This window comes from Alosa sapidissima, chromosome 6 (assembly GCF_018492685.1).
Source record: "Alosa sapidissima isolate fAloSap1 chromosome 6, fAloSap1.pri, whole genome shotgun sequence".
NCBI classification, from domain to species: Eukaryota; Metazoa; Chordata; class Actinopteri; order Clupeiformes; family Clupeidae; genus Alosa; species Alosa sapidissima.
The window spans coordinates 34,306,178-34,326,177 of NC_055962.1; the positions used below are offsets into that span (position 1 = coordinate 34,306,178).

The 20,000-nt window shown below is 43.9% G+C and overlaps 1 protein-coding gene across 8 annotated transcripts in view; it reads left to right on the top strand.

The window, feature by feature from the left end:
* Nucleotides 1–20,000, top strand: part of myt1la (myelin transcription factor 1-like, a) — a 63,128-nt gene that overhangs the window by 29,093 nt on the left and 14,035 nt on the right. For all 8 annotated transcript variants that reach the window (XM_042095293.1, XM_042095299.1, XM_042095296.1 and 5 more), the window contains exons 6-11: nt 1,283–1,740; nt 5,707–6,987; nt 12,731–12,865; nt 14,198–14,288; nt 17,237–17,344; nt 18,595–18,815. In XM_042095293.1, coding sequence (XP_041951227.1) covers nt 1,283–1,740; nt 5,707–6,987; nt 12,731–12,865; nt 14,198–14,288; nt 17,237–17,344; nt 18,595–18,815 — 2,294 coding nt within the window. The remainder of the gene's footprint in view (nt 1–1,282; nt 1,741–5,706; nt 6,988–12,730; nt 12,866–14,197; nt 14,289–17,236; nt 17,345–18,594; nt 18,816–20,000) is intronic.

The following is a 20,000-nucleotide window of genomic DNA, read 5'->3' on the forward strand; positions in this document are numbered from 1 at the left end:
TCCAAGTATGCCTTTATTCAGGTTGAGGTAATCAGAAAATGCTTGTAGCATCTTATTCAGAGTATTGTGTTAATCAGGCTAATATTAGGATATTAATGTCCATGTAAACATATCCATTGCCAGTTTAGTTTTAGCACCATGTTTTGATAAGAGTGGGACTGACACCAAAAGCCCTTCCAAAAGTATAGATTGAAGTTCACAAATGTACCTCTTCTATCCTCTCACAAACAGCAACCTGCATCTGCTAACTGTGGGCATAGTGAAAATAGACTAATTGATAAAAAAAATTCCACATCAAAAGCTAATATAATTGTGCAGGTTGTTTGAGGCTAATTAAAACAGTGTTAACCCACTGCTAATCCCTGTTATGGGTTTTTTTTATGTAATTGAGGTCTTGCTAAATGTGGCCATCTTCAAAATGTAATGCAATCCTCTTAAGTGAGTCTGATTTGTGTATTTCCGTAGCAAAATTGCCTCAGAATACCAGTGGCAATAGCATCTGTTTGAGGGTGTATTTGTGGAGGAGCCTGGAGCCTCGATCCTTCTAAAATGATTTAGAATTGTGCATTCCAGAGCTGGAGCCATGACACTAACTGAGACTCATTGGTGCCTATTACTGTAGATGCAGGTGCACGGAAATGATTAGCACATATCGGGCTTAAATTGGATTTTAGAGGTGCAGTCTCCAAGCAGCTGAATATTTTAGGCTGGGATTTCCAAAGGCTGCAGGCTTTTGGGATGTAGCAGGACTATCATATCTGTGGGGGCATTTCCTTGACAAATCATGAAAGCATGAATGGCTTTGTTTGAAACAATAGTGTTGTAAAATGTATCATTAAATTATGTCGGACATATCTCTGTGACATTACTTGAATATTTCTTTCACATATGTGACCTGTAATAGCCTAGTATGCAAGGTAGAATCATGAAAGCATGAATGGCTTTGTTTGAAACCATAGTGTTGTAAAATGTATCATTAAATTATGCCGGACAATAGCTCTGTGACATTTCTTGAATATTTCTTTCACATATGTGACCTGTAATAGCCTAGTATGCAAGGTAGAATAAAAAGCACCTTGCATGTTGAAATGACATTTCAGTCTTTTACATCTGCTTGCTTCAATACTGAAATTTCTCTCTCTCTCTCTCTCTCTCTCTCTCTCTCTCTCTCTCTCTCTCTCTCTCTCTCTCTCTCTCTCTCTCTCTCTCTCTCTTTTTTTGTGTGTGGCCATGTGTGTGTGTGTGTGTGTGTGTGTGTGTGCTTGTGCTTGTGCTTGTGTAGTGTGTACGGTTGTCCTCTGGCTAAGAAGAGGAAGAGCCTAGAGAGGACCTCCCTGGAGCCAGTGACCAAACGGCCAGATCTCCACTACAGCCGACCAATGGAGGAGGGGAACCTGGGGGAACTTGATGAGGAAGAGGAGGATGAAGAAGAAGAGGAGGAAGTAGAGAGAGAAGAGGGACAGGAAGTGGAAGCTGATGACGAAGAGGAGTTCTCTGAGGAAGAGGAGGAGACAGGGGAGATGGAGGAGGAGGAAGAGGAAGGAGACGAAGAGTACGAGGATGGAGAGATCGAGGGAGAGCTGGAGGGAGAGATGGAGGGAGAGGTAGAGGGAGAAGAGGTGGAGCAGATGGAGGATGATGAGGATGATGACAACAGTGAAGAGGAAGAGGATGAGAATGAAGAAGATGATGATGATCATGAGGAAGATGAAGAGTTCTGTGATCAGGGTCACACCCAAGGTGAGCTCAACTGTGTGGCGCATTACAGCAGTGCCCAAAAAACACAACTGGTTCCAGAGTATTCAATTGATTGTGGCGAGAGTCTAATATTTAAAACATTATAAGTCTGACATACAAAAAAATAGTTCAATAGTAAGAAGACTGATACATTTCTCCCTATAGACTATTACTGTAAACACCATCCCGTACTAGCCTCCAACACACTTTAAAAGAGAAAATCACTTCATTTCAGAGTTCATGAGCTAAGAATCCTGTCCATCTTTGCCTAAGCTCCACTTATTTTACCATCACTTTGAGATTAATGCAGGATACCTACCCCAGTATTTTGAGGTCTGAATCTGTGTGTTCCTTAAACCTCCCTTACAAAAATGTTGCATTTTGTTTCAAACCATCACAAAACCCTTTCAGTGCATCACCCTGTATGGAATACTTTAGAATTTAGAATACTGTAAAACAGGCTACATAGAGAATTGCAGATATGGCACAGAATGAGCTATTCAACACATTGAAATTCTTTGGGATAGCCCCTTGAGATGTACCATCTCGTTTTCGAGGGGGTCCAGGACAAAATATAACAGAAACAAGAAACACATATGGACACAATACATAACAGAAAAACAGAACAAAACAAGACAAACAACACAACAAGAAACTGAAAACAAACAACAACAACAAAAACACACAGAGCTTACAATTACAACATAATAAATAACAGGGAATAATTAACATTCAGAATATATCCAAGCGTTACTGTAAATAAAAATGAAACAAATTAAAAGAATAAAAAGATTGAGTGGATCAGTAGCTAAAAAATGAAGTGGTTCAGTAGCTAGAGAAGTATGAGAAAACAGTTAAAGTCTACATGTACAGTTAGTATGAAAATGAGTTGCCAAGGCATGTTTGAACAGTCTGAAAGATGAGATGGAGCGAACGTTTGCTGGTAAGTTATTCCAGTCAGAAGGTGCTTTAAACATAAAAGCTTTTTTCTGACGTGGATTTAGAAACATTAGGTACTGAGAAGAAAAAATGTACAGTGTGTCTTAAATAATGAGTGGAGGAAAAATGAACTAAGAGCTGTTTTAAATAAGAAGGATAGTGGATAGTGAACACATGTAAAGATAAATTGCAACCAGTGAATCTGTCTTCTTATATGTGGTGTGGGTAAATCAAGAAGTTCATACATTGTGCAGTGATGAGTTGTGAATGAGCAGTTAAGAATGAATCTACATAATCTATTATACAGTAAATATAACAGAATCAGCATAATCCAAAATTGGCAATATAAGTTGAAGAGCAATCTTTTTTCTGACCTTAAGTGGGAAACATTTTCTAGAACGGAAAAGGAGACCAAGACTGTAATTCAATTTATGTACAATGTGATTAATATGGCACTTAAAAGAAAGCTCAGAATCAAGGTATATGCCCAGATATTTGATATGGTTAACTTTATGCAGAATAGTGCCATCCAAACAGGAAATACAACATGAATTAGTTTTGCATTTGGATTTTATATTCTGGCGAGTGCCAAAAATCATAGTATGTGATTTAGTTTTATTGAGGAGTAACTCATTAGCTGCAAGCCAATGTTCTAAGTTATTAAAATCATACTGTAAGTCTGCTTCAATCTGTACTAAATTTGTATGTGAGGTATATATGACCGTATCATCAGCATAAAGCTGAACAGAGCACTTACAAAAAGATCATTAATAAATATGGAGAAAAGAAGTGGACCAAGTGTTGATCCTTGAGGCACACCACACTGCAGAGTTACTGTGTCAGATTTGATTCCATTAATAGCATTTTGAGATCATTTAAGGCATTCTGTACCTCCACAGGAATTATAGTTCTAAAAGATAATATGCTGTTAGTAGACCGTAAATTATTAGGTTGTAAATTACCACACATAAATGATTCGGGCACTGATGAGAAATGCTTATTAAAGGCTTGGGCCATCGAAAGTGGTTCTTGTAAGATTTCATTTTTAACTTTAATTTGCTACAGATTTGTTAGATACATTAGTTATTGTTTTGATCTTAGACCAGAATTGTTTAGGATTTTTGAAGTCTTCAATAAGAGAGTCTTTGTAATAGTTAGATTTAGCATTTCTTGTCATAGTTTTACTTAGATTTCGTAGCCTCCTGTATTCATCCCAATCAGCAGGGTTCTTAAACTTATGAAATAAAGCCCAAGCAGCATCTCTCTGCCTGAAAAGAGTAATCAAATCAGCGCTTATCCAAGGAAGGTGCCTGCCTTTTACTTAGTTTTCAGCGGAGCATGTTTGTTAATAACTATATTCAGTTCTGAATGTAAAAAATCCCATGCGTCTTTGACACTTGGTATTAACTGATACCTATCCCAGTTAATTGAATTATATCATTAATAAATTGATCTACATTTAGTTTTTTATATTGTATAATTGTAATTAGTTTGGGAGGTAATTTAGGCAGCTTGATTTTCCATATACAGTACACAATTGCATGGTCGCTGAAACAATCAGACATAATTCCTGATTTTAAGAACCTGTGTGGATGAGAGACTAGTATCCAGTCAAGCACGGACCGACATGTTGGTGTAACACGGGTGGGTTCACTGATTAACTGGGTTAGATTAAGATTTCCAAAACTATTTTTATCCTCAGTAGCAGATTTATCAAGCCATTTTTTTTTAAATCACCCAATAGTATAAGCTTGTTTTTGTCTTTAATAGAATTATTGGTAGAGATCATGTAATTTATAGATTCAACAGGTGCAGAGGGAGGTCAATATATATTTCCAATGGTTATATACTTATTTGCATGCAGAGTTATTTTTACAAAAATGCACTCAAAGTGCAGGGGTTCAATATCTGGCATAATTAAGACTATAAGAGACTAGATTAGAAGACACATATGTAGATACACCACCACCTTTTGCACCTCTATTAACCCTATGTAAAACATAATTAGCTAGTTCAATTTTATTGTTAGGTATTTTATTAGTAAGCCAAGTTTCAGATAAAGTAATAACAGCCGGTTTATACTGTTCAATACTCGAAGAATATCAATTTTAGGTAGTAGACTTCTTATGTTTAAGTGAATTATTTTCAGACCTTTATCACCGTCTAGTACGATATTCAAAGTTTAAGAAAGTAAATTCACTGAACAGACATTGTAGAACTGAATAAGTAAGAGGGAATAAATGGTAGGACTCAAAAGGATAAAGTAAATAGTCATTAAAATTAAACATACAAAAAACAACATGGCTCTTCTATTATTCCTCTTTGACTCAGACTTAGACACAGTGGTTTGAAAGCGTCAATAGTTTTTGTTTACACTAGTAAAGACTGCGAATTTTCTTTGTTTGAATAGTTTACCGTCCTACCACTGTGAAGCACCTGATTGTGCAGCTTCAATTGGACAGCAACACGTGGAATATTCCACTTTATCATGTTTCACATCCACATTGTCAATGTAGTCCAGGGAAGGTATCCATAATAATGAAAATAGATAATAAATATATGTATACAATTTTAATCAACTTTCAAGCCTCGGGATGAAAGGAATCTAATCTATTCAAGATTGTGAGATAGCATTTCAGTGATCACCAATGGGAAAAATCTCAGTATTTTTTTCCATTAATTTTTAAAATCTGAAATAATTAGTCATTCACTGTTGTCTTAGACTGGTGTTCGCTTGCCTAATTAATTTTTATCTTAATTGAAACAGCCTCTGATGAAGAGAATTGCTAAATAAATAAATAAAAATGCAAAACACCTGATATTGACAACTGCAATATCAATGCATAATTTCACCTTTTAGTTATTAACTGCATTCCCAAAACAGGTCATACTCTCTCTCTCTCTCTCTCTCTCTCTCTCTCTCTCTTTCTCTCTCTCTCTTTCTTTCATTTACTCTCTTATCATCTGCATCTGTCTTTCTCTTGTTCTCTGTAACTCTCTCTTTCTCCCTTCCTGTTATTCTCTCTACAGAGAGCTGTTACACAAATGGCGGACAATCACACGTAGAGAAGGACGTGGACACCAACAACAACAGTGGCGTCGTCGGGGCGACCGGCCCCAACCCGGCCAACGGCGAGGAGTACGAGAACTACGACGAGCTGGTGGCCAAGTCGCTGCTCAACCTGGGCAAGATCGCCGAGGACGCCGCCTACCAGGCCATGACTGAGTCGGAGATGAACAGCAACTCCTCCAACAGCGCCGAGGAGGACGACGAAGACCACGACGATGATGACGACGATGACGATGATGACGAGGCGGGGGTTGGGGGCCGTAAGAACGGCGCCCTCAGCGTCGACCTGGACAGCGACGTGGTACGGGAGACGGTGGACTCCCTCAAGCTGCTGGCCCAGGGCCACGGCGCCGTGCTGCCCGAGGAAGGCTACCCACATGCGGCCACCGCAGGCGACGGGGGTGGGGGTGGCGCTGGTGGTGGTGGAGGTGGTGGAGGTGGTGGGCCTGCAGGGGAGGAGACTCAGGAAGAGGAGTGCCTGAGTAGCCTGGAGTGCTTGCGCAACCAGTGCTACGACCTGGCGTGCAAGCTGAGCGAGTCGCAGCTGCCCACGCCTGACCACGCGTCTCTCCCCCAGCATCAGCACCAGCAGCAACATCATCATCATCAGCATCAACAGCATCAACATCAGCAGCAGCAGCAGCATCAGCACCACCACCACCTCCAGCACCTGCAGCCCGGGGGCCCAGACAGCCACGGCCTCCCGCCACAAATGCACCTGTACGGGGCAGGCATGCTGGCAGAGCAGCCTCAGCACCACCAGCAGCAGCAGCAGCAGCAGCACCACCACCACCAGCAGCAGCACCAACCCCTGGAGCGTAGCTACTCGGACATGGTCAACCTGCTGAAGCTGGAGGAGCAGCTGAGTCCAGTGTCCCACGGCAGCGGTGGCGGCGGAGGAGGAGGGGGGGGCTACGGGGCGGTGGTGCCGCAGCCGCCGCCCGACGAGGACACCACCTCGGTGACATCCGAGCGCTCGGACGAGGCCTACGACATCACCAAGGGCAACCTGACGCTGCTGGAGAAGGCCATCGCGCTGGAGTCGGAGCGCGCGAAGGTGATGCGTGACCGCTCCGCCTCGGAGCAGGGACCGCTGGGACGCAAGGACCACCACCACCACCACCACCATCACCACCGCGGGCATGGGCATGGTGAGCACAGCCCCCGACAGAGCAGCGGAGCAGAGGAGAGGAGGGCACGCATGCACCATGAGGGGGCCAAGAGGGCCTACTACAGCAAAGGTAATATTATAATAATAATAATAATAATAATAATAATTATTATTATTATTATTATAGCACAGCAGTCTCTAGACCATCATTTATCATATCATCTGCATACAGTACACCACAGGTAGCATGTGAAAGTCCCTGCCATGATGTTTGTGCAGTGTTCTCCCAAATACAGTACCATATACGCTAATGCAGATAGATAGACCCCATCTATCTATCTATCTATCTATAATGCAACACTGCAACAAAGCACTGTGGACCCTCAGCTCCGTAGCAACGCTACTGTACCTTCCTTAAACAAATCCTTGAGCCATTCTAATAACTGTCCCTGACTGCAGTTTGCACCCTAGGGAGAGATTTCAGAAATTCATTAGCTTCTGTCAATGCAGTTTTGTATGTCATTACATTTTTGTTGAGCCTACCATATTGACATTCTGTGTTTCTCATGAATTGAAGAAAGCCTCCCAGCAGTGATATGCAATTTTCTACTAGTCTATAATGACCTATAGTACTTAATGTAATCAGTAAACATGAACAAACAAAGTGCTTCTGCAATAATAAATAAGTAATTATCACCTGTATAAATGGATGGTTGCTCCAGCCATGATTATATTTGAACCAATTCATTTATATTTGCATTGATGTTCATGAGATGTTAATTAAATAGCATTGATTAGTGTATAATTCATAAAAAGCAAAACACTTTGGTTGGTTGGCGCCTGGATTACGTAATGAGTACACAGATGGACAAACACACATTCTATTGTCTCTAAAGGCGAGCTCTTCCCCAGCACAGACAAACAAGCAAAAGACAAACAGGGTGTCTGACTGTAAACAGAGAGTTGACCTGCAGCACAACAGAAACTACTACACAGATGGGGACACACAGACATCAGACAGACATGGTAGATATAAAGATAGGCACACAGAACACATCCAAGGGAGATAGACAAAGAGACCAACTTACATACGTACCTGCCAGACAGATAGATAGATATACAGACTGGCAGTCAGACACACAGACTAACACCCGATTCACACGTGATGCGTTGCGAGTGCATGGCAGCTGCGTTAACTCTCCGCTTTCGTTTCGGCACTGCCTGCGTGACATGCACATCTCAGGTGCGCCTCCAGCCGCACCGCAAACCACGGGCCAGCTGGAAATAGGAATGACGCCTACTTTTCACACAAGAGGCAAGCGTGTTGGAAGCGTTCTCAGCTAAAAGTGACAGTAGAAAGATATTTGAATAGTCAGGCTGGCAGCAGCAGCGGCGCATCACAGACGTTTCTGGTACGATTGCTCACATGAAACCGCGACGCAGCGGTGATGGAACAGAGAGGGAACACACACGCCACGGTGGCGGTCTGAATTTAGCGCTACAGAGAGACTAGCCTCTACGAGCACCAAGGCTACAGGCAGCCAACAGGGGAGAGTACAGCAGCAACGCCACAACCATAACAGGGGCAGTACAAGAGGCAGACACAGGGGCAGACGCCCCTCCTGGTTGCAGAGGGCTGTGGCTGTGGGTGTAGCAGGAGAGGAGAGGATAGAGAGGAGAAGAGAGGAGAAGAGAGGAAAGGAGAGAGAAGAGAGGAGAGGAGAGGATAGAGAAGAGAGGATAGAGAGAGGAGAGGAAAGGAAAGGAGAAGAGAGGAAAGGAGAGAGGAGAAGACAGAAGAAGAGAGGAGAGGAGAGAGAAAAGAGGATAGAGAGAGGAGAGAGGATAGGAGAGAGAGGAGAGGAGAGGAGAGGAGGAGAGGAAAGGAGAGAGAAGAGAGGAAAGGAGAAGAGAGGAGAGAGAGGATAGAGAGAGGAGAGGAAAGGAGCAGAGAAGAGAGGAAAGGAGAAGAGAGGAGAGGAGAGAGAGAACAGGAGAGAGAGGAGAGGAGAGGATAGAGAGGAGAAGACAGAAGAAGAGAGGAGAGAGAGAGGAGAAGAGAGGAAAGGAGAGAGAAGAGAGGAGAGGAGTGGAGAGGAGAGGAGGAGAGGAAAGGAGAGAGAAGAGAGGAGGGGAGAGAGAGGAGAAGAGAGGAGGGGAGAGAGAGGAGAGAGGCCTGGCCTGTCAGCCATGAGTAATGACCATTTGCACGGGCCGTTAGTGCTGCAGATCTCATCTGCTGGATGCTGTTCCATGGCCTATTTACTCTCCCTCTCAGACCTCTCTACACACATACAAGCTCTCTCTCTCTCTCTCTCTCTCTCACACACACACACACACACACACACACACACACACACACACACACACACACACACACACACACACACACACACACACACACACAGATGCTCACTCTCTCTCACACACACACACACACACACACACAGATGCTCACTCTCTCTCTCTCACAAACACACACACACACACACACACACACACACACAGATGCTCACTCACACTCATGAATACACACACACACACACACACACACACACACACACACACACACACACACACACACACACACACACACACAGATGTTTACTCTCACACACACATACACACAGATGCTCACACACACACACACACACACACACACACACACACACACACACACACACACACACACACTTCATGCAGCTATTCTGTGGCATCTCACTGAGCAGCTGGTAGCCCTCACAGTACATCAGCCTCAGGTACACTTAACCAACAGGATCCTCGGCAACCTGCAGCGTCAATCACACTCATATGGTGCCTACTGTACATCACCCATACTGCACTGCACTGCACTGAGGACTGGTGCCTACATCACCCAAACTGCACTGCACTGCACTGCACTGAGGACCAGTATCAGATGTGAACAGGGACCAAGGAACTTAATGGTGTACACACTGGATCTACAGTAACAGATAGTTACTTCAGAGTTTCAGCATGAAGTCTGAATAACTTAACCACAAAACTCATGTTCAGTATATTGCCAAGATCTTCAAATCCACATTACAAAAATATTATATACTTGACAAAGTACAAAAATAAGGTAATGAATCCTTTTGTTGAAAAATGTTTCGATGTTATTAGGTTAATCTGTTATTCCATTGGTTGATGATATGTAGGGAAAGCACACCATAAAAGGGCAAAGGCATAGAGGAAGTAGTTCCTGTAAGGTTCCGAACCTCCTGCTGATGTTCCGTGACTTCCAGCAGTCCTGATGATAACCCAGCCAGTTCTCATCTGGCTGGGCTCTGTCCTATTTGCTATGGTTCTCCACTGCCTGGGTTCTGTTCTATCTGCTACGGTTCTCCACTGGCTGGGCTCTGTTCTATCTGCTACGGTTCTCCCCTGCCTGGGTTCTGCCCTATCTGCTACGGTTCTCCACTGCCTGGGCTCTGTTCTATCTGCTACGGTTCTCATCTGGCTGGGCTCTGTCTTATCTGCTCGATTTAATCACCAGACAGGTGGTGTCTCTAGCTGCCTTCAGTATGCTGAACAGCAGGGAGAGTTCCACCCCCACATCATCCCTCCTACCCATTCTCCCTGTTAAACCTATGCAGATTGAATTATTCATTAGAGATCCCAATGGTTAAATAAAGTGATGATGAATAATAAAATGTTGTTGTTAACTTTTACAATGGAAGGCATTGTATTATATGATTAAATGACATTTTTCTTATACCATAGCATAGTTCTCTGCATAGGACCACAGTTAGAAATGTCTCTCTGGCTGCTCGGACAGAAAGCGTGAAAACATGGTAATGATCTGTAACCATTAATATTTGATACCGGGAAAGCATGAGTAGCTCCAGAAGCTCCAGTTCTGCACTTCCAAAACATGTTCTCCTGAACTTCAGAAGCCATAGCTCATTAATGTCCCCATGATGAGGTTTCAGTGGGCAAGACAGAACACACACACGCTACATGGGCTCATTGGTATCATACTTCATCTTGGGATCGTCATACGTAGAGCTGCAGAATACATCCTCACATGCATGTCTGGATCTTTTGGACTCTGAGCAGATATGTAGCCATAGTGAATAGCAGCTCATTTGAGGAAGGGAACCAAGACCTGTCCTCCAGTGGTCTCATGTCAGACTGATGTACTGTACGTGGAAGCTCATTCTCTTAGGTATGTGCTGCGAAGGCAAGAGGCTATTGCCCCAGTCCTGGTCCACCGAGATGCCCTTCCTTTTTCCTCTGACGTGCTCTTCATCATCCTGAGACACACCTCCACTTCCTCCTCCTCCACCATCTTTGTCTAGAGCTCCAGCTGCTACTTCAGTCCCTACTTACAGTCTGTGGCAGCCAGGTATCTTGATGTTTAAGAACAAACTAGACTCAACTAAGAGTCAGAAGTGGCGTCTTACGGGACGGTCCTTAGAGGCTCCTGGCCTCTCCCCGGAGAACCCTCCAGGATGAGAGGGGGGTGGGGGGAGTGGGGAGGAGTGATGGCTGAGACATCCACCACCACCACCACCACCTCCGCCGCCGCCACTGCTCCTGCTACCCCCAGGGCCCCAGACCCCAGCTCCTTCCGCACAGATCCCTGGCGGGAATACCGATAAGCGGCTTTCTCGGCGTCTCGGCTCTCTGTGTTATTTCCCTGGAGGGGAACATTTTTAATGAAACATGAAATTGCATTTCTGCGGTGCCGGGATCTGACAGTTGAGCCGATTTCTCCCATCCTGTGTGCCCACTTCAACCCTATCCCCGACCCCACCCTCTCAACACACACACACACACACACACACACACACACACACACAGGCCACATGTCATGTTCAACCTAACCCACCAATATGGTGTATCCTGAACAGATGTCACATAGAAAATCGTTCAAAATGCAATGTATCATTTTGATATTCAATATTCATATATATACCACTGCATTTTTTTCTGATTTTCCTACGGTTGCTGATTGACATTCGAATGAGTTGACGGACATATTCAAAATTAAGAGACCACTGCAAATTTGAATATGACCGTCAACTCATTAGAATGTCACTCAGCAACCGTAGGATGACATCAGAAAAATGTGCAGTGGTCTCTTCATTTTTTCCAAAGCTGTATACTGTATATAGGCCTCTTTGGCGTCATTATTTTCCTGGAGTTTAGGAGGAAGTTGTCTATAACAGTTTTTTTCCATAAGGGGTTAAGACTTTATTCATACTTAATTCTGCCGAGTGCTCCTAGTTATACAAATAAAATAAGGCCCAGTGTTTGTAAAACACCATTTTATATAGCACATAGGGAAATCAGGCTTAACGAATCATCATGCTGCCAGGGCTAGTCTAGCAACTCTCCGTTGGCTTGTGAGCTCCAGAAATCGAAACTTAATCAGGACATTGAAATCGTGTATAGAGTCGTTTGGTGGGCTTAACATAATGATTGATGGCAGAGGTGCAACGGTTTGGCTTGAATTCCCTGCTACTTGAAAACAAATATCCTATTGCGTCCTATTGCGTGCAGAGGGAATTTGAAAGACAACTGATTATCCCGCCCCTCGGCCTCAGCACTGCGAACGGTGAGTGCCCAGACCCTACATTTTAATGTGGGTCTGGCTCGCCAGGCTACTGCCATGCACTAAGCACAGGTGATTTCACTAACTAGCTGATCTACCTGGCTTAAGAGTTGTGCTGATTAGAATCAGCTGATTTAATGAATGGTTGGAACAAATATGTGGCAGGATTTCTACTTTCTGAAGCCGGACTTTCACATCTCTGGTTAGTTTTTACGAGTTCCCTTTGCCCTTTTGATAGATGTTGGCTGGTTTGTTAATGTGCATGTTTGTTGTTGTTTGTTGTTGTTATTGACAGATTCTTCCAGAGGGGAGAAGAAGGAGAGCAAGTGTCCGACTCCAGGGTGTGACGGAACAGGTCACGTGACCGGGCTGTACCCACATCACCGCAGCCTGTCCGGGTGCCCACACAAGGACCGTGTGCCACCAGAGAGTAAGCAGTACCGCCTGGCAGCATGTGGCACGCATGCCATCACTCACACACACACACACAAACACACACACACACACAGTCACACATAAACACACACACATACATATGCACAGCCATACACACCCACACACACACACATACACACACACGCACACACACACACACACACACGCACATACATACTCTCACTCACACGCACATACATACTCTCACTCACACAAATACACACACACCCACACGCACACGCAAACACACACACACACAGTCACACATAAACACACACACATACATATGCACAGCCATACACACCCACACACACACACATACACACCCACACACACACACACACACACACACACACACACACTGTACATGTGTATGTTTACATTTGTGCATGTGTGTGTGTGTGTGTGTGTGTGTCATTACTGTGTGTGTGTGTGTGTGTGTGTGTGTGTGTGTGTGTGTGTGTGTGTGTGTGTGTGTGTGTGTGTCATTACTGTCAGTAAAGCTGGGCTTTTGTCTTGGAGAATGACTCACACTAGGTATCATGGCAAATATATGGTAAAAAGTAGGGCTTAGGACATTGGACCATACAGCACGACTTGCCATATTTTTGGGATCAATATAGCAATCCCAGTAGAAGTAAATGATTACAGAATGAAAAACCTGCAGAATATTTCATCAGCCTGTGAATTCTGTGATGTGGTTTGTGATATAAACCTTGACATACGCAAAGACACCTCAGGGCTTAATTGAAATGAATTGTTACTCTGTACCCTGCATGTGTGGCTGGTCTTACTGAATTGACTGTCCCTCCCGCAGCATGTGGACAAGAGTCCTGTCTCACTCTCTCGTTGTCTCACTCTCTCGTTGTCTCACTCTCAATATTGTGCCTCTACTGTATGTGCAATGCATGGAATGCTGCCAAAGCATGCTCATTCATCTGAACAAACTAATAAAAGAACACACACTCTACCAATCCCCATAGAAGAACCCTGAAAGATTCCACCAGGAGCGCACTGATTGAAAAAAAGTCCCTCTCTTTTCTTTGGATAGAAAACTTTCAAGGAGCCTGTCACATATGAAGCACCACTCCAGTTTGCTAACACCCTCCATTGGTTTAGGTGGAAACTTTTTAGGGTTCTTTAAAAGGGGTTAAACTACAGACCCCCTGCCTTAAAATCTGTGACAGCATGCTTAGCTTCTTGAACAATACACTATTACATATAACACGTCTGAAACATGCTAATAATCCTAGATGCCCTTTGACCTCTCACCTCTAACCCTTTCTGCTGTCTCTTGCCTCTTCCTTCTGCTCTTCCCGGTGCTAAGTTCTCGCTATGCACGAGAACGTTCTAAAGTGTCCCACGCCTGGCTGCTCGGGGCGGGGGCACGTTAATAGCAACAGGAACTCGCACCGCAGGTGAGTGATAGCCACTGCTGACCCGACGTAATTCTAAGATTCACAGAATCACTGAGGCAGGTGTGACACTTTCATGAGAAAGATGGGGATTCTTCTAGAATAAAAAGTTACATCTAAAAGGAAATGAAGTTATGATTGTATCTAGAAACTCATCTTTCTTTTCTCCTTTTTGTTATTCTCTCCATCAACGCTTGTCACAGTGTGAGCGTGTCACTTCCACAAGGCATAGCTGTGGGTGTTAACACATCAGGCCTGCAGCACTGTGCTTGGGATGTTTGCTGGTATCAAATGCCATGTTGATTGACATGTCTGTGTGTCGTACTGTAGCCACTTTCTGGTTTCTTGTGCCAGGGGACCGAAGTTGGTCTTCTTTTGTTGCTGTTCTTCTGTTTGTGTAACATATGGCAGCTTCCACTTATAGTCCCTTTTACATGCTACACGAAACACATGAGCTGTCACTCAAAGAGGAAAATAGTTCTGCCGAAGTCCTTCGGGAAGAGATTCGATCGTTTACTGTTTACTGAACTGCTTGGTTTCTACTGGTCTCCATACCTTGTAGCTGTAGCCTATGTATGTCTGTGCAAGGTATATGTTTGTGTGTGTGTGTGTGTGTGTGTGTGTGTGTGTGTGTGTGTGTGTGTGTGTGTGAGAGAGAGAGAGAGAGTGTGTTTGTCTGTGTGAGAGAGGGGCCACGGAGAGCATCTGTCTGTGTTACCTTAATGTTACTGGGATGCAGAGACATATAGCTGTAGCTAGAGGCCATGTTATGTAGAACAGCTCCCGTGGGATAAACAAACAGGCTTATTCACACTTGCACATTAGCACTTTTCAAACCACACTATATTCGTCTGACTTTAACATCACTCAGAATCTGCTCCAACTTCTCTGTGAAGAAAGTAGCTCCATCTAACAAGCATCCACCACCCACATCAGCCACACACACACACACACACACACACACACACACACACACACAAACACACACACTGGCTTGGAGCTGATGTGCTCATATAGGGAGCGATGCAGCCATGAGTGCCATAGAAACAGCAACCATGGGGATGAGAGAACGCAACAACCTTATGACCCTCTGTAGGCATCGCCATGGTGACACATTAGACGCAGAGTAAATGCATTAAATATATGGAGAAACTCACTCACACATTTGCAGCACTCACAAAGGGGCATGAAACACACACACACACACAGTCACACACCTCCTGAACATATATAGATGGCCCTCTTAAAGAGTGTGAGTAGCCTAAATGATTTGCTTATTATAGTGACTTCCTATAGCGTTCAATATAGTTACTACTGCGATATTTCACTATGGTTATTGTGTACAGCTTAACGAGTGATTTTGTTCTGCCCATGGTAATGGCTGCAAATCGATCTCATGCAGAGGATCTGTCTAATATGTCCTTTACTGTAATTCAAATAATTGAATGACTGAAAATTTCAGCCCAGGATATAAGGACATCAGATTAATGATGAATAATAATCCAATCAAATGGATTTGAATTTGAGAAGAAGAATGTGGAATGAGAGCTGATTAGAACTGGAATGAGAGAAAAAGACGGAAAGAAAGATGTAATCAGGAGAAAATACAGAGAGAGATAGAGAGAGAGGGAGGGAGAGACAGAGGGAGATGTAGAGTGGCACCAATGAAAGACAGAATAAAAACAGAGTCAGGGAAGAGAGGGAGTGGGAGAGAAATTGTGTGAGTAATCGAAAGAAGGAGAGAGTATCAGAGACACAATGCATATTAATATATATAATACATATACACATAAATACTGGACACAACACACACATGAATAGATTTGCCAGGGGATTAGGATTTAGGAGATTAGTCTAACCGGATTGCATTCACTTTCAATAGTGATAAGAAGTTTGTTTCCCAAACAAAATATGTGTAGTTAGCAGTACGCATTTGTAGACCTACATACAGTCAGGGGTTAAAATGTGTGTGTGGGTGAGCGGAAGGAACGCAGTTCCGCTACCTCAGATAAATTAATAATAAATATATTCCAAAGATATACAGTAGCGCGATGATATTGTTAAGTTAAATGGTGAGTTAAATTTTTCGCGTGTACAGAGGTGACCAAGAAGCTAGCAATTATTGTCCAAAATGTATTGCTACACCACGACACTCAATATGTTGTCCAACGATGAGTAATTTTCCCCCGTTGCACCGACACTGGATTTTTGGGTTCCCACTCCTGCCAAATTCCACTTTAACTGCATACAGTACATACATACATACTGTAGATACACACACACACAGACGCGCACACGCACACACACACACACACACACACACACACACACACACACACAATACAAACACACATGCACACAGTATGGTCCTTGGTGCATCTGATGGGTCTTTTCAGGCCGCCAGACTGAACTGTCCCAGGAGACACTCGAAATGCTGATTTCCTCCATTGGCCTCCCAAAAGTAGAAACACATGAATGATTGACAAACATTTCTCAGAGGTAACTAGAGTCCACTTATGTTTTCACTGAAGATTTTCCTTCAAATCCCTGGCAAATGTACAACTTCAGTGATCAATGTTTCTTTTTTGTTAATTGCAGAAATCCATTTGTCGTTCTGTTAATTTCAGAAATCTATTTTTCTTTCTGTTCATTTCAGTATTCCTTTTTTTATTTCACCATCCAACTGCTTAGCAAGAGCATCCCTCCTGTCTGAAAACTGCTCAAGAACTCGGTTTAAAAGGACCACAGTCACTTTAGAGATTCTCAATTTTGAACATTATGGAGACTTGCCCAGAGCTTTTGTAAGATTAAAAACATTAACAATGTAAAGGGGGGTGTAAAAAGTGGGTAGATTGAGCAAAAATGACAGCACTAAAGCATGTTTGTGTAAATAGTAAATGTGTGCACAATACATGAACTCACGTTCCGCTGCTGTGCCTGTGTTGTTGCAGTCTCTCGGGGTGCCCCATCGCCGCTGCGGAGAAAATGGCCAAGGTCCAGGAGAAGCACCAGGGCAGCGACGGGTCCAAGAGCAGCCAGGCTTCTGACCGCGTGCTCAGGTACGCTGAGCACTCATTACCCCTCGTACCCCCTACCCCCACCCCTCCCTGCAGACCCCTTACGCCCAGATTGCTTTATGGCTAGCCAGGTCAGCAGTGCACAGTGTTAGTGATCAGAATGTTTTCAGAGGTAAAGTCACCCTTCATTCTTATGCTGGTCAGGGAGAATGGCCCTGCGTTTAACGCCAGAGCAGTTGAGATGAATTCCACCGCCCAATATACACATTAGAGCCCATTTTATATAGTCAACTTTCTTTACACGTGGGTGTGTGTGTGGGTTTGTGTGTGAATGAGAGAGATAGTGTGTGTTCCTGAAATTGCATATCTGTGTCTGTGATACTGTGATCCTGTATGCACAGGAATACACACAGATGTATGTGTGTGTGTGTGTGTGTGTGTGTGTGTGTGTGTGTGTGTGTGTGTGTGTGTGTGCTGGAGGCGGAGCCTGGCTGAGCATGAGAAAGGGGGGGGCCGGAGGTATGAGCAACCCCACCTTCTAGCGTATCCCCTGCTGATTGTGTTTTTAGTAGGGGTCCAAGCAGCACAACAAGAACCATGTTTTGGGTCTTCTGATTCTGTGAAAGCTCCCTTATCCAATATACCCAGCCACACCCATTTGGAAAATATTGTTGCAATTTTCAAACAAACTAAACTGCAAGTAAACTGAAGTAGTCTGAGGTCTTTCATCGGATTCTTACTAAATTTGGTATTCATCATCTACAGACCCCTCCGTCAAAATTCGCCTATTTTGAGTCTTAAGCTTTAATCAAATTTTGTTTCGTAATGATTCCATTGCTAGTGTTCTGCTGTAAATGTCTAATGTTAACCACACTTACACAATCACTGCAACATTCTTTGGGCACACACCAAATTGTGTGAAATGTTGTCCATAGGGGGGCGCTATAAGAGCCACATGTCAGTATTTTAAAATGTAAAATTTGCTACACTTATGCCAATTGGCCATTCAAATTGGCCGCTGACAGCCAATCAAATATCAGCATTCAATATATGTGTAAGTAAGTAATATAAGATATATATATTAATAGTAAGGGGGCCCCATTTCTCTGCCCCCCCCCCCCCCCAAGACAAAACCTTTACTCCGCCCCTGCTGTGTGTGTGCGTGTGTGTGTGTGTGTGTGTGCGTGTGTGTGTGTGTGTGTGTGTGTGTGTGTGTGTGTGTGCATGGGTGCTTGGGCGTGTGAGTCGGCGAGCCCCAAACCCAGCTCCCCATCTCAATGGTTATCTTCCAGGCCTATGTGCTTTGTGAAACAGCTGGAGATCCCTCAGTACGGTTACAAAACTAACGTCTCCACTAGCACGCCCCGCTCCAACCTGGCCAAGGAGCTGGAGAAGTACTCCAAGACCAGCTTCGACTACACACAGGGCTACGACGCCCAGCAGCACCCCTACGGCAAGAGAGCCCTGGCGCCCAAGACCCATGGCCGTGACACCTCACCCAAGGGATACGACGGTAAGCACACAAACCGCTAACCGCTTGCTGACAAGGTCAAACTTGAGGCTTATGAGTGCTGATGAAGCTTCCCTCTGGTGGTAATTTAGTTTCCATGAAATATATATTCTCATCAGCTTCCACTCCAATGCTCTTAGGACTATATGTAACCAGATGTGAATGCGCTTCCTAGTCTAGCCAGACATTGCTGTTCCACACTTCTCTACGCATTTAATTGAAAATAGACAAGCCGTATTGCTGTTTTACGGAACAATGAATTGTAAGAGCATGCAGACACATTGCTCCTGCTCAGAAGTCAGATAAGAAGCAAAGTGTCTCATGCATGAGACAAAGTTATTGTAATGGGAGCTTTAAGCTGACCCACCAATGTTTGCACTTTGGACCTTGTGCATGGAATTAAATTAGCAAATTGGTTGCTAGAATTTGTTTTTTTATATGACAGACTTTGCCTGTCATATAAATTAAGCCTATGAATACATTTCATCAGATTGCTTGAAAAATCAAATGTAGCCCACATATCATAGAAAAAGTAGACAAACAGGCTCTGGAAGACTTAGGTCCAAGTTCTATGATCTACGCCAAATTGATCACGCGTCCGGTCTGTACGTCCTTTCCGTGCTGCAGCCAAATTTGGTGTCCGTACGGATCTTGCATATTGCCTGAATGTGTACTCGCGACCGTGTGAGCGTACAGCTTAGCCGCACACGCAGAAGTATACTCATTGCTTTAAAGAATGGCGATGTGGAGAGACAAAGGTCAACTCTTTGAGATATTAGATAGATTTGATAACTGGACATGAGCAATTGTCTGCTGTTCATGTGGAATGTGCGAAGGGAAGGCAGAGATGGCAAACCTACATTATACATGAGGACTGCTGTCATGCCTCTCTCTCTCTACCCTCCTCCCTACCCCTGCCTCTCTCTCTCTCTCTCTCTCTTTCTCTTTCTCTCTATCCCTCCCTCTCTCCCTCTCTCCTCTGCTCTCTCCCCCCTGCTGTCCCTCTCTCTCAGACTCATTCGCCCACAGCACTCACCATGGAACATCTCAACATCCAATCAGAGAGTATTGTAGGTGTCTGTCTCCCTGGCTACCATTCTACCTTTCTGTCGGTCGAGTGCTCTCTCTCTCCCTCTATTTCCCACACACATACAAAGACATATGTATCCGTTTATATTGTGTGTGTGT